Source organism: Entelurus aequoreus, linkage group LG06 (genome assembly GCF_033978785.1).
Source record: "Entelurus aequoreus isolate RoL-2023_Sb linkage group LG06, RoL_Eaeq_v1.1, whole genome shotgun sequence".
Taxonomy (NCBI): domain Eukaryota; kingdom Metazoa; phylum Chordata; class Actinopteri; order Syngnathiformes; family Syngnathidae; genus Entelurus; species Entelurus aequoreus.
Window position 1 is genome coordinate 5,883,223 of NC_084736.1, and position 16,097 is coordinate 5,899,319.

Here is a 16,097-nt window from a genome sequence, read left to right on the forward strand (position 1 = left end):
AAATCAAGGGAGATCATCATTCAGTCACTATGCAACACATAGCTGGAATAAACTTCCTGAAGATGTCAGACTCTCCCCAACTCTCACTACTTTTAAAACTAGACTGAAGACTTTTATGTTCACCTTAGCTTTCAGCTAAATCTTTTAATCTTTTAACTTTTAACGTCTGCACTGTTTTTATTTTTATTGTCTGCATTTTAATTTTGCTTTTATTTTTTTTTCATTTCACTTTGTTGTCTGTGAAGCACTTTGAGTCTGCCTTGTGTATGAAAAGCGCTATACAAATAAAGTTGCCTTGCCTTGCCTTGCCTAAAATTATGAAGTATGATGAATTTAGAGCTATGTATGGTGATGCTTGCTCAAGCTTTTCATTTTATCAACTAACTGGAGTAATTGGGAAAAGATGGAAACAAATAATTAATTATGGAACTACTAAATTATTAGTTTGTAAACCTCTAATAAGAAATTCTAGTTGGCAAAAAGGAAAATAAATAGAAAAATATATAATTTTGATCAAATAAAGAAATCTTTGAAGGCTGCCTCATACAACACAAATGGAAAATGGGAGGACTTTTTTGACTGCCCGTTGCCATGGGATGCCATATTCAAACTAATCTATAAAACCACTATCGATGTGCAAAATCGTTATTTTCAAATTAAAATTATTTATAACTTCTTACCCACAGGGAAAATGTTAAAATTATGGAATATGACAGAGTCAGATGATTGCCGATTTTGTTGTCAGGAGCCTGAATACACCCTGCATTTGTTTTGGTATTGTCATATTGTGTCTTTGTTTTGGGTGGAAGTTGAAAAAATGTGTTTAAGGATTGGTTTGTTTATGAAGCTTAATGTGGTTTCTGTTATTTTAGGAGAGTTCATTGACAATCATGATTTAGTCAATTTAATTATAGTACTCGGTAAAATGTTTATTTTAAGGCCAAAAACAGATATTCACTTAGTATTACTTTCTTTAAAACATTTATTCAGTATTTTCTAACTTTAGAAAGTTACATGGTTGAAAACGATAATGATGCCAAAAAACATTTTAAAAAAAAGATGAGAAGTCCTCAAAGGCTTATTTTGAAAGTATAATTATGTTTATAGATTATATGATATCTGTTGTTGTGTTCCCTAATTTGAGTGACCTGGACATAATCTGGACTGTACATAAATGCTTATTTTGAAAATGTAATTTTGTTTATAAATTATATGCAATCTGTTGTGTTCCCTAATTGTTTTCTGTGTACATGAATGAAGGTGTGTGTTGCTGAGTCCGACTTGGACATTATCTGGACTGGGCCTGGTTTAAAAAACCCTTTAAACAAATCTAATTTCATTGACAACCTGGTCTGTTGAAGATAAGGCCCTTTTTTTTAAAATAAAATAAAATAAGATAAATAAATAAAAAACATTTTCTTGGATAAAAAAGAAAGTAAAACAATATAAAAATAATTACATAAAAAATTGTAATTAATGAAAATGTTAGTGGACCAGCAGCCTATACAATCATGTGTGCTTCAGGGACTGTGTCCCTTGCAGATGTGTCGTCTATGTTGTGGGAACCAGAATATTGGTAGCAGAAAGAAATAACCCCTTTTGTGTGAGTGGGTGTGGATGAGTGTGCATGGGGGAGGTTGTTTGGGTTGATGCACTGATTGTAAGTGTATCTTGTGTTTTTTCTAAGTAGATTTAATTTTTAAAAAAAATAAAAAATAAAAAAAAAAAAAAATTTAATTTTTTTTTTTTTTTTTTTTTTTTTTAGAACAGGCCCGCGGGCGACTCATCTGGTCCTTACGGGCGACCTGGTGCCCGCGGGCACCGCGTTGGTGACCCCTGGTGTAGGGGTTAGGGTTAGGACTAGGGATGCCGATATTATCGGCCGATAAATGCGTTAAAATGTAATATCGGAAATTATCGGTATCGGTCTTTTTATTATCTGTATCGTTTTTTTGTTTAGTTTTTTTATTTATTAAATCAACATAAAAAACACAAGATACACTTACAATTAGTGCACCAACCCAAAAAACCTCCCTCCCCCCATTTCTTTCTGTTATCAATATTCTGGTTCCTACATTATACATCAATATATATCAATACAGTCTGCAAGGGATACAGTCCGTAAGCACACATGATTGTGCGTGCTGCTGCTCCACTAATAGTACTAACCTTTAACAGTTAATTTTACTCATTTTCATTCATTACTAGTTTCTATGTAACTGTTTTTATATTGTTGTACTTTCTTTTTTATTCAAGAAAATGTTTTTAATTTAGTTATCTTATTTTATAATTTTTTTTAAAAAGTACCTTATCTTCACCATACATGGTTGTCCAAATTAGGCATAATAATGTGTTAATTCCACGACTACATATATCGGTTGATATCGGTATCGGTTGATATCGGTATCGGTAATTAAAGAGTCGGACAATATCGGAATATCGGATATCGGCAAAAAGCCATTATCGGACATCCCTAGTTAGGACCCTTGATGATGTTATACATGCATCTGGCTTTGGAGTCAAATTGATTGTCATGTCCGGTCTTGTCGGAATGTTTTGCTTTTTTGGGGTGTTTGCAGGCAGAATATGTGCATGGGGTTCAGAAAAGGGGAAGTGCAAGACCTCTATTATGATTGTGTATGCCTGTAGTGACACAATGTTGCCACCGGGGGACGCTCCATCGCCTATCTTCGCGGCTATCTTCCGAGGGGAACTAACTTGCGCCAGTGAAGTTGTCTCCACCGGACCGGAAATTACGTCATGTCGCCCTTCTACGTCATCGACATTGTGATAAAGTTGGAAAAAGTCGAGGTTGACTGCAGAAATGCCCCTTCAAAAAATGAGCAGACAGCATTAAACAGCCGAATTAGGTGTTTGCAATAATTAACAAGAAAAACGAAAAAGTAATAATAAAAAATAAATAAAATTAAATAAATTAAAATGAAATAAAATTAAATTAAATTAAATAATAAGTAAACAAAACTAACCCCGGTGCTGTGTAAAATGACTTGTAAACAACAGCTAGGGTCAAACCAGAAGCAAGATTTAAAGAGACAGTCGTCTTGCTATGCCCATCATGGGGCGACAGCACCCTCCTCAGGCCAAACACAGCTACAACAAGGTGTACATTTTTTCTCCATTGTCGAAATTATGTAGAAAATGGAAATAATAATCAAAATTAATAAATAACAAAATATCAATTTTAAAATAAAAAAAATAAATATTATGAAATAACTTGAAAAATAACAAAAAAAAAAATCTTAGTTACACTGTTCCATTTTGGAATCTTAAAGAAGCATAACCAGGTGAAAAGAGAACTGTGTCCCGAAAAGAAATGTTTTTGGCCAGTTTTTTTAAGGCCTTTTTAAGACTAAAATTCAGTTCTCTGCAACCCCAAAGAAGTAGCATAGTAGTAATAGTGATATTCAGCATTGCTGCTCTGCATCTCCAAATAGGTAGCATAGTAGTCATAGTATTCGTCCAAATTGATGCTTAAGTAGCACGGTAGTAATAGTAATAGTCAGCATTGCTGCTCTACATCTCGTAATAGGTAGCATAGCAGTAATAGTATTCATCCAAATTGATGCTTAAGTAGCATAGTAGTAGTAGTAATAGTCAGCATTGAAGCTCTGCATTTAAAAATAGGTAGCATAGTAGTAATAGTGTTCCAAATTGATGCTGAAATAGCATAATAGTCAAAGTAATAGTCAGCATTGCTGCTCTGCATCTCCAAATAGGTAGCATAGTAGTAATAGTATTTGTCCAAATTGATGCTTAAGTAGCATAGTAGTAGTAGTAATAGTCAGCATTGAAGCTCTGCATCTAAAAATAGGTAGCATAGTAGTAATAGTATTCCAAATTGATGCTGAAATAGCATAATAGTCAAAGTAATAGTCAGCATTGCTGCTCTGCATCTCCAAATAGGTAGCATAGTAGTAATAGTATTTGTCCAAATTGATGCTTAAGTAGCATAGTAGTAATAGTATTTGTCCAAATCGATGCTTAAGTAGCATAGTAGTAATAGTAATAGGCAGCATTGTTGCTCTGCATCTTCAAATGGGTAGCATACTAGTAATAGTATTCCTAATTGATGCTCTGCATCCCCAATTAAGTAGCATAGTAGTAGTAGTGACAATCAACCTGATGTAAACATGTATGTTGGTCTAAGGAAAATGGATCCGGGGGCACCCAGAGAACAGCGTTGGGCTCTGGCTACTTAGGTTTAGAATATAGTGTGGGGGAGGGGTTAGGGTTAGGGTTAGGGTTAGGACCCGTAAGGGTGAAAACCCACAACAATAATACATGAATACATGTGTGCAAGTGTTTTAATAGGTAAATAGGTGTGGTTGCCCACATCTTGGGTCCCCTCCAAGGTTTCTCATTGTCATCCAATTGGGTTGGGTACTACGGTACATTTTTAGTCTACTTTATACCTGCATTATCCTTTCCATCCTTACCCTTACCGTCCTTTGTAACTGAGCTACTGTGCAGAACAACTTCCCTTGTGGATCATTAAAGTTTGTCTAAGTCCAAGTCAGGGGTGTCACTAGCTTTTAAGGACAGGGGGGTGCTTAGCCCCCAGGAGATGCACAGGATGCGAGCGAACGTAGCGCACGAGCACAAAACTTCACAAACGGCTAACAAAGACTTAGAAATTAATCATTGTTATTATTATTATTTCAGTGGTTTTATTTTCATTGTGTGTTCAGTACAACAACAAACATGGGGTTTGCACAGTGACATTTTGTTTACAGCATCAACAAGAAACAATTACTTGCACAGTGACATTTTGTTTACAGCATCAACAAGAAACAATTACTTGCACAGTGACATTTTGTTTACAGCATCAACAAGAAACAATTACTTGCACAGTGACATTTTGTTTACAGCATCAACAAGAAACAATTACTTGCACAGTGACATTTTGTTTACAGCATCAACAAGAAACAATTACTTGCACAGTGACATTTTGTTTACAGCATCAACAAGAAACAATGACTTGCATGATCCTTCAAGATACACTGAAACACAATGAAAGTCATGGCATTAGCCTCTATGTTATTCATTCACAACATAGAGGCTAATGCCACCACTTTAGCTCACAATACAATAATTGTTTGTTCTCAAATATTTTGAAGTTGCACAGATTACATTTTGGGCACATATGTGACTAAAATGGTTGTAAATTCAAGCCATGGAAATATTACTTAATTACTTGAATTAAAGTAATATCTGGATCGGGATAATTTGGCTTATATATAATATATTTATATATATATATATTATGGCAAGCCGTTAAGGAAATTAAATATATATGGAAGTCTGAATAGAAATGAGAAACGTTTATATATACTGTAAATAAGAAAGGCTGCTGATCTGAAAAAGAGCCAAAGCTGTCAAAAAGCTGAGGGACCATCTTCAAAGTGCAATGCTGAAACAAATAATGCAAACAATAAAATGTAACTTCCAGGGCTTGAGATTAACGTAGTCCCGGGGATGGTAAAAAAAAAATGCACGGGACGAAATTAAATGCTCCCCGGGACGATGGCTTTTAACCATTTGTTTTCTTTTTCTTTTTATGTATTTATTCATTTTACATTTTATATTAAATGTCTTGGTTTTTCCACCCTCTGAAAACCCTATGAAATGTTTAACAAGCCATCCTATAATAATACAACAGCTATTAAAGTAACAATACAATAAAACAAATATATTTAATGATGTTTTTTTCATTATTTTAACAATAGGCTAATGTATATTACTTTATATAGATTCTACAGGAAACACACAACTTAAAAACTAAATTATTTACAATTGCAGACAAAAGGTTCTTGTTCTGCAGTGCTGTGTGCTAATGTGCTTTGTACACCTGCAGGACCGCAAGCAAGGTCGCATAGAAAATGCGGACTGGATTTTAGGTGATGTGGGGATTTTCTATATGAACAAGTGGAATGGATTGGATACCGACGCACTAAAGGGGCTCTTTACCTTACACTATGAAGTGAGGGGAAACTGAGTGAATAATGACAGGTTATATGATTATTTATTTAAACTCATATTCGGGCCACTTTATAATGAATATGTTGGCATGTATTTGTAAAAAAAATAAAAAATAAATATTTTTTTTTTTTTTTTAACACCAAATTATTTAGGGGGGCTTAAGAACATTTTAGGGGGGCTTGAGCCCCCCTAAAATAGGCCTAACAACGCCAATGGTCCAAGTTTAAGTAATATAGAATAATGTTCTCAGTGGCCTAGTATAATTCTCAGTGGCCTAGTGGTTAGCGTGTCCGCCCTGAGATCGGTAGGTCGTGAGTTCAAACCATACCAAAGACTATACAAATGTGACCCGTTACCTCCCTGCTTGGCACTCATCATCAAGGGTTGGAATTGGGGTTTAAATCACCAAAATGATTCCTGGGCGTGGCCACCGCTGCTGCTCACTGCTCCCCTCACCTCCCAGGTCAAATGCAGAATATAATCTCACCACATTTGGTACTTTAACTTTAAAATTGTGTCCTTATTTTCACTATTTATATTTTTGCAAACCCTTTTAGGGTATTGTTGTCTTTGGACTGAGGCCGGAAAATATCGTTTCACTAACCCTAACCCTCAAATATTTTTGAGGACTTTTATCGTCACACACACAAAAAAAAATAAGGACATTTATTTTGACACATTACCAACGATTATATCTATGTCCGTTTCCGTTTGCTTGGCCGCGTTCAACTTCCGGTAGAAGCTAAGAGCGGGGGGGGGGTGTCGCTACTCGCTTTATTCATATTTACCGGGATTATACAGGAGCCAAAATGAGTACGTGACATTAAAATGTAATGTATACTTTAAGTTATGATATGAAGTGTATTTACTTAAATATTGTGTACTTTACAGGTGTAGTAACGCTTCACTGAAAAGAGTGCGTGTTACCCTTAATACTTCTGTAATGGTACAGTCCGAAACGCCCACTTTTCCCCGCGAAAAGACGGCCCGGGCGCGCCAATTGCTTATAGCATCCATCGGACTCTTGCTAGGCTGCGCCGTCCTTCTTCCTCCCTCCGCTTTTAGACTATTATAGCTCACTTTTAAAGCTAGTTTGGCCTAGGTTTTAAGCCTTTTTTTTATAGATAAGTCACAGCATGCCAGCCAGGACTTCCTTGTCGTTGCCAGAGGATGTCAGGAAAAGGTAAGCGTTTCCGCCAATAGCTGTAGCTAAGGTATGGTGGCGCGGCCTGTCAGCGGGTGAGGGCGCGCGGGAGGGATTTGGCGCCACGGTGGTAAACAAAAGATGTAAGCCATGGTTTTCACCTTTTTTCCTTTTGTTTTTACCCTTTAAAGGCTGCAAGTGCTGGACGATGGCAGCTCTTCAGACGAGGTAAGTGTCGGTGCAACATTATGCACAATAGAAACAAAATGTTATCATCTAAATACCCAGTTTAGGTTCTCTATTCTTGTAACAGTGTCTTATAAATAGTCAATCTCAATGGCAATGATATTCATTCATTTATTTATTTATCTCCTTCATTGATGTGCATTTTTGATCAATAGACAATTAAAGTCTAACAACAAAACACACATTTACACACCTACACTGCAAAAAGTCAGTGTTCAAAAACAAGGGAAAAAAATACAAAAATGAGGGGTATTTTATTTGAACTAAGCAAAATTATCTGCCAATAGAACAAGAAAATTCGGCTTGTCAAGACTTTCCAAAACAAGCAAAATTAGACTTAGAAAATCTTTATTGTCCCCGAGGGGCGATTTGGTTTGCAGCAGTAGTCATTAAAAACTAGGTTCAACAGTAAAAAACGAGGTTCAACAGTAAAAAACAAGATACAACAGTAAAAAACGAGGTACAACTAGGGATGATGTTCGAAACACGGTTGTTCGATAAGAAAAGAACCGTTCGATAAGAAAAGAACCGATTCCATGGACTCGATTCACTTTTTGAGAACCGGTTCCCGTTATCGAGGCCACCATAGTAAAGAAAAAGAGTTTGTTCTTTATTCGAAACCCTGGGAACGAATCCCGTCCCACAAGAAATGCCCTGTGGAACAAAACACACATTTACACACCTACACTGCGAAAAGTCAGTGTTCAAAAACAAGGGAAAAAAATACAAAAATTAGGGGTATTTTATTTGAACTAAGCAAAATTATCTGCCAATAGAACAAGAACATTCAGCTTGTCAAGACTTTCCAAAACAAGCAAAATTAGACTTAGACTTAGAAAATCTTTATTGTCCCCGAGGGGCAATTTGGTTTGCAGCAGTAGTCATTAAAAACAATGTTCAGTAAAAAACGAGGTGCAACTAGGGATGATGTTCGAAGCCGGTTTTCCCGGTTGTTCGATAAGAAAAGAACCGATTCCATGGACTCGAATCCCTTTTTGAGAACCGGTTCCCGTTATCAAGGCCACTATAGTAAAGAAAAAGAGTTTGTTCTTTATTCGAAACCCTGGGAACGAATCCCGTCCCACAAGAAATGCCCTGTGGGACAAAACACACATTTACACACCTACACTGCAAAAAGTCAGTGTTCAAAAACAAGGGAAAAAAATACAAAAATTAGGGGTATTTTATTTGAACTAAGCAAAATGATCTACCAATGGAACAATAACATTCGGCTTGTCAAGACTTTCCAAAACAAGCAAAATTAGACTTAGAAAATCTTTATTGTCCCCGAGGGGCAATTTGGTTTGCAGCAGTAGTCATTAAAAACAATGTTCAACAGTAAAAAACAAGGTACAACTAGGGATGATGTTCGAAACCGGTTCTCCCGGTTGTTCGATAAGAAAAGAACCGATTCCATGGACTCGAATCCCTTTTTGAGAACCGGTTCCCGTTATCGAGGCCACTATAGTAAAGAAAAAGAGTTTGTTCTTTATTCGAAACCCTGGGAACGAATCCCGTCCCACAAGAAATGCCCTGTGGGACAAAACACACATTTACACACCTACACTGCAAAAAGTCAGTCTTCAAAAACAAGGAAAAAAAATACAAAAATTAGGGGTATTTTATTTGAACTAAGCAAAATTATCTGCCAATAGAACAAGAACATTCGGCTTGTCAAGACTTTCCAAAACAAGCAAAATTAGACTTAGAAAATCTTTATTGTCCCCGAGGGGCAATTTGGTTTGCAGCAGTAGTCATTAAAAACAATGTTCAGTAAAAAACGAGGTACAAATAGGGATGATGTTCGAAGCCGGTTTTCCCGGTTGTTCGATAAGAAAAGAACCGATTCCATGGACTCAAATCCCTTTTTGAGAACCGGTTCCCGTTAACGAGGCCACTATAGTAAAGAAAAAGAGTTTGTTCTTTATTCGAAACCCTGGGAACGAATCCAGTCCCACAGGAAATGCCCTGTGGGACATCACAGGAAATGCCCTGTGGGACATCACAGGAAATGACGTAGCTCAGTCGTTAGAGTGAGCTACGTCATTTCCTGTGATGTCACACAAGCCGCAAAAATAATGGACCGGAAAAAACGCCTCAAGGCATGGCTATTCACCTATAGTGATCACAGAGACAGGTTGTTTTTGTGTTACTGTATATATATGTTTTCTGAAAAATCCCACTTAATATACTTTGGGTAACAACAATCAATATTTATTTATTTTATTTTTTTAGGGGGGTAACAGTCAATATTTATGTATTTTTTTATTTTTCTTATAAAATAAATGTGAGCTTTTGTTAAACCAAATATTGTGTTTTTTTCCATATACAACAACCTATCTCGATTCGGTAAGAGGATTCGATAATGGGCTCGAACTCGATAATTTCTTATCAAACATCATCCCTAGGTACAACAGTAAAAAACGAGGTACAACAGTAAAAAAACGAGGTACAACAGTAAAAAACGAGGTACAACAGTAAGAACGAGGTACAACAGTAAAAACGAGGTACAAATACACAAAATACTACAACATACAAACAATCAAACTAATCATCACATGTCTCTTCCCACTAAAGTGACTGCATAGCAGCTAAGCTTGCTTAAGAAGCTCATTTATAAAGGCAACAGCTGAGCTAACCTCAATGAACCCAAAAATACCTTTTTAAAATAAGTATATTCTCACTAATAACAAGTGCAATTTTCTTGGTAGAAAAAAAACGAGACCTTTTTGCTCAATATGTTGAAAAATATTCTTAAATGAAGTAAATTCTAGTGCCATTATCTTGACATAACATGCGCTCGGCATCATGATTTTTTTTTCATGCTTGAAGTAAGAAATGATTACTTTATAAAAGTAGTTTTATACTTGTGAGTGTTGATGACACAGCTTTGCAACAGTTGATATTCTAGTTTCAAGCATGTTTTACTCAATATAGCTCATCAAATCTCAGCAACAAGCTGTAATATCTTACTGAGATCATTTAGGACCAAAACACTTAAAACAAGTAAAACACTCTAACATAAAATCTGCTTAGTGAGAAGAATGATCTTATCAGACAGAAAATAAGCAAATATCACCATTATTTGACATATTTCATCTTACTTAGATTTCACTTTTTGCAGTGTATGCTTGAGAAGGAACAGGATGAAGGTCTTATATTTCCTGCCCCCTTCAACGTAATAAGTAGTTAATGGATAGCCCAGGGGCCGTACTTATCAAGCTTCTTAGAATTACTCCTAAGAAGTCTGCTAAGAGTTGACTTAAGAGTAAATAAATTCTTCGCTGAAAGCTGCACTTAAAAGTTAGTTATCAAGCGTCTTACTCACACTTTCAGCGAAGTGTAGGACTGAATCTTAAGTGTCACACTCAGAGCTGAATTACGACATTACTATGTGCCGTAAACGGAATTTTAGGTGACGTCATTTCTGTGTCCATAGAAGTGACCAATCACGGAATGGAATTCGTTGTCTAAGAATAAAGAAATATCTTGGAAATATTTAAGTGGACAATGGGAGTGTATATTTTGACAATAAACTACAAAATAATACAAAACAAACTAGTCCCCGCCGGCACTCACGCTACCGCTCCCTCTCTTCTCTCGCCCACACACTCACTGACGTCACTCACCTCACGGCCACACACATACGCTACTGTCATAACATTTTATTTCCAATTCATTAATTAGGCAACTAATTTGAAACTGGTGTGGGTGGCTCTATATATACTAGCCCACTGCAGCCACATGCAGAAATCAACAAGGAATCGAAAAGTATTAAATCTGTGACAAAAATAATATCCGCTCTGTCTAAACGATACCGTTTGATCAGCTGCTCGTCATAAAAAAAAAAAAAACATTGTTCCGTTCCCTGAACGTTCGCGGACGTCTTTCTCGCCTCAGTGCCATCCCCTGCTGGCAACTCCTAACCACTTAAGACACCTCTGAAGGTCTCTTAAATATCGTGGAGAGTAGGAGTGATTCTTAGACTTAAGAACGTTGATAAAAAGCTTTTATTCTTAAGTTTGAGAGTAGGACTAAATTTCGCAAATTCTCAGGAATTAAGTGTAAAATGGCACTCTAAGAAGCTTGATAAGTACGGCCCCAGATTCACAGGCATACAAACCAAACAAATACATCCAAATATAATGAAAACAAACAAAAAACAAGTGCAAAAACTTCATGAAGTACAAACCGAACAAAAAATAATATACACTTCAAGGGATGATACAAAACCAGACAAAAAATAACTAAAATAATAACTATAAAGCAAAATGTCCATATGATCTTATTGTTCTGTCTTTATATATTTTTTTCAATTGGAATATATTTCTACAATCTTTTATCTCATTGTAAATTAAAATTAAAAAAAATTAAAGGCCTACTGAAAGCCACTACTAGCGACCACGCAGTCTGATAGTTTATATATCAATGATGAAATCTTAACATTGCAACACATGCCAATACGGCCGGGTTAACTTATAAAGTGACATTTTAAAATTCCCGCCACACTTCCGCTTGAAAAACTCCTTTGGATATGATTTATGCGCGTGACGTCACAAAATCCACGGAAGTGGTTGGACCCCATCGGACCCGATACAAAAACCTCTTGTTTTCTTCGACAAAATTCCACAGTATTCTGGACATCTGTGTTGGTGAATCTTTTGCAATTTGTTTAATGAACAATGGAGGCTGCAAAGAAGAAAGTTGTAGGTGGGATCGATCGGTGTACTAGCGGCTAAGTACAATACTTACAGCAACACAACAAGGACTACTTACTACGCCTAGCCGATGCTTGCCGCCAAACCCACGGATGAAGTCCTTCGTCGCGCCGTTGATCGCTGGAACGCAGGTGAGCACGGCTGTTGATGGGAAGATGAGGGCTGGCTGGCGTAGGTGGAGCGCTAATGTTTTTATCATAGCTCTGTGAGGTCCGGTTGCTAAGTTGCTAAATTAGCCTTAGCGTCGTTAGCAACAGCATTGTTAAGCCTTACCAAGCTGAGAATTTTTAACCGTGTAGTTACATGTACATGGTTTAATAGTATTGTTGATCTTCTGTCTATCCTTCCAGTCAGGGATTTATTTATTTTGTTTCTATCTGCATGTGAGAACGATGCTATCACGTTAGCTCAGTAGCTAAGTGTGTCACCGATGTATTGTCGTGGAGATAAAAGGCACTGAATGTCCATTTCGCCTTCTCGACTCTCATTTTCAAGAGGATATAGTATCCGAGGTGGTTTGAAATACAAATCCGTGATCCACAATAGTAAAAGGAGAGAGTGTGGAATCCAATGAGCCAGCTTGTACCTAAGTTACGGTCAGAGCCAAAAAAGATACGTCCTGCACTGCACTCTAGTCCTTCACTGTAACGTTCCTCATCTACGAATCTTTCATCCTCGCTCAAATTAATGGGGTAATCGTCGCTTTGTCGCTCCGAATCTCTCTCGCTCCATTGTAAACAATGGGGAATTGTGAGGAATACTAGCTCCTGTGACGTCACGCTACTTCCGGTACAGGCAGGGCTTTTTTTTATCAGCGAGCAAAAGTTGCGAACTTTATCGTCGATTTTCTCTACTAAATCCTTTCAGCAAAAATATGGCAATATCGCCAAATGATCAAGTATGACACATAGAATGGATCTGCTATTCCCGTTTAAATAAATAAAAATTCATTTCAGTAGGCCTTTAAAGCTCCATTCAATTTATATTAAGGAGGTTTTTTTTTGTAACAATAATATAGCCTTTACTAACTTATGATAGCATAGCACTCTATTGTATTAAAAAACATGAGTAAACAACAGTGTTGGGCGCTAGGAATTTTCAAAATGGGGTCCCAGGGGCCCCATCAAGTCATAAAAATGGGGTGCCACTTTTTTGCAAGCGTTTTTGAAAATAAATGCTAAACATTATCCTGTAATATTTCACATTCTATATTGAGTTTGTCATGACTGTTAAGTCATTAAAAAAAAAAAATACAAAAAACTTTTATGTAAATGTATTCAGTTCTAAACATTCATTCACTTTTAAATCTTTTTTTCTATATTTTTATTAAGCTGTAAGTTTAATTATTTCATTATAAAAGTGTCTTGTTGGGTCATGAAATGATGCTAATGGTGTGCCAGGGCATACATACATTATTTATTTAACGCTTAAATCTCTAGAGTCTATAAACTTCACATCCATCCCTCAATTCTATTCTTGTAACAATGTCTTATAAATAGTCAATCTCATTGGCAACGATATCAATTAAAGCTCCATTCCATTTATACTAAGGAGTTATTTTGTATAAATAATACAGCCTTTACTAACTTATGATAGCACAGCACAATATTGCATTAAAAAACATGAATAAACAGTGTTGGGTGCTAGGAATTTTCAAAATGGGGTCCCAGGGGCCCCATCAAGTCATACAAATGGGGTCCCACTTTTTTGCAAGTGTTTTTGAAAATAAATGATAAACATTATCCTGTTATATCTCACATTCTATATTGTGTTTTGGTAAAAAGGTTGCCATGAACGTTAAGTCATAAAAAATGTATACAAAAGAAAACTAATTTTTATGCATATGTAAATGTATTCAGTTGTAAACATTCATTCACTTTCTTCTTTCCTTCATGGATCTAAACTTTACCACTGCTGGTAGTTTTTTCTATATTTGTATTTAATAAGTTGTAGGTGTCTTTATTTCAGTATAAAAGTGTTTTGTTTGGGTCATGAAATGATCATAATGGTGTGCCAGGGCATACATACATTATTTATTTAACACTTAAATCTCTATAGAATCTACATCAACTTCACATCTATCCCTCAGTTTTTGTTTTGTTTTTTATGTTGTTGTTTTTTGTTTTGTTTTCTTCCATTTTTGTCAAAGAAATGGCAAAATATGCAAAATCTTCCACAGAAAATATTTTTCCAAAGTGTAATATTTGATGTGAAGTAATCGCACGCAGCCTTGGATAGGTCAATAATTCATAAAAACATTGATTTTGATTCATTATGTTTTGAGCAATGACAATTTTAAAGAAAAAAAAACAGCTTTGTTTTATTAGTCAACATTGCAACTTTTTCTAAATTACATTTCACCTGTAAGCTTCTTTTTTTATTCCACTTTTATGTTTTTTTTTATTTTAATAGTATTTTTAGAATGTGCCGAGGGCCTTTAAAACATTAGCTGTAGGCCGCAAATGGCACTTTTGACACCCCTGCTATAGATAATAACAAATGACATGTGATAAGTCTATGGATAAAAAGTTGATCATAACGCACAGTCAGCATCTCTGCTTCAGTAAACAAAGACGGTGACGGTGCCAACATGTCAGCCACTTCGCCAAAAGACTCCTTTTGAACACTCCTCGCACATGAACACTTCAAAAGGCACATAGTTGACCTACAAAGTATGTTTTTGGGGTGGAGGAGTCTGTTATCAGTTCATGATAACTGCTGCTTCAATGTTAGGCTTAGATTTGAGCAGGTTTTCCCTATTTTTCCTACAGACAGCATTTGGTGAGCTCAAACAACAAGGCTATGGATTGATTCACACTGGTTTTCTTTTTGAAAAACTGGAAAATTGATCTTGAAAGTCCTTAAAAAGTGCTTGAATTTGGCCATGGAAAGGGCGTAGGAAGCCTGTATATCGCCTAAGTGTGTAATGCGCAGTGGCACGCGGCTGTGCTCATTCAGTCACTTTGTCATTTGTTTATTTAAGGAGTTTACTGAATGAGTCACTCGGTATTGAAAAAGAGCAAGTTTATGCATCCTTTTATTGCAGGCTATTTGGTTGAATATAAATAATGGCATCATTTGTTCCGTTCTCTGATTTTAACATTTAAAACATTTACTAGACACTAGGGCTGCAACTAACGATTAATTTGATCATCGATTAATCTGTCGATTATTACTTCGATTAATAATCGGATAAAAGAGACAAACTACATTTCTATCCTTTCCAGTATTTTATTGGAAAAAAAACAGCATACTAGCACCATACTTATTTTGATTATTGTTTCTCAGCTGTTTGTACATGTTGCAGTTTATAAATTAGGGTTTATAAAATAAATAAAATTGCCTCTGCGCATAGCATAGATCCAACGAATCGATGACTAAATTAATCGGCAACTATTTTTTTAATCGATTAGTTGTTGCAGCCCTACTAGACACTAGTGCTGTCCCGATACCAATATTTTGGTACCGGTACCAAATCTTATTTCGATACTTTTCTAAATAAAGGACACCACAAGAAATGGCATTATTGACTTTATTTTTTTTTTTTAGAATAAGTTATTTATTACATTTTAACAGAAGTGTAGCTAGAACATGTTAAAACAGAAAGTAGGCAGATATTAACAGTAAATGAACAAGTAGATTACTAATTCATTTTCTACCACTTGTCCTTAATAATGTTGACAAAATAATAAGTAGATAAATGACACAATATGTTACTGCAGACTAATTAGGAGTCTTTGTTTGTTTACTTACTACTAAAAGACAAGTTGTCTAGTATGTTTACTATTTTATTTAAGGACTACATTGCAATAATAAACATATGTTTCATGTACCCTAAGATTGTTTTGTTCAAATAAAGCCAATAATGACATTTTTTGTGGTCCCCTTTATTCAGAAAAGTACCGAAATAATTTTAGTGCCGATACCAAAATATTGGTATCGTTACCACACTACACCAGCCTGAATTGTACAATCAGTATAATCGCACA

General features: G+C 35.8%; 2 protein-coding genes across 4 annotated transcripts in view; one reads left to right on the top strand and one right to left on the bottom strand.

Moving 5' to 3' along the window:
* Positions 1 to 16,097, bottom strand: part of LOC133651782 (protein shisa-8) — a 648,746-nt gene that overhangs the window by 242,213 nt on the left and 390,436 nt on the right. The window lies entirely within an intron of this gene.
* The window catches only part of LOC133651778 (DNA (cytosine-5)-methyltransferase 1-like), a 61,859-nt gene continuing 52,748 nt past the window's right edge, over positions 6,987 to 16,097 (top strand). The window contains exons 1-2 of one of the 2 annotated variants that reach the window (XM_062049897.1): positions 6,987 to 7,183; positions 7,336 to 7,372. In XM_062049897.1, the coding sequence (XP_061905881.1) occupies positions 7,137 to 7,183; positions 7,336 to 7,372 (84 nt within the window). In that variant the 5' untranslated portion in view covers positions 6,987 to 7,136. The remainder of the gene's footprint in view (positions 7,184 to 7,335; positions 7,373 to 16,097) is intronic. The other variant, XM_062049896.1, reaches the window with a different exon arrangement.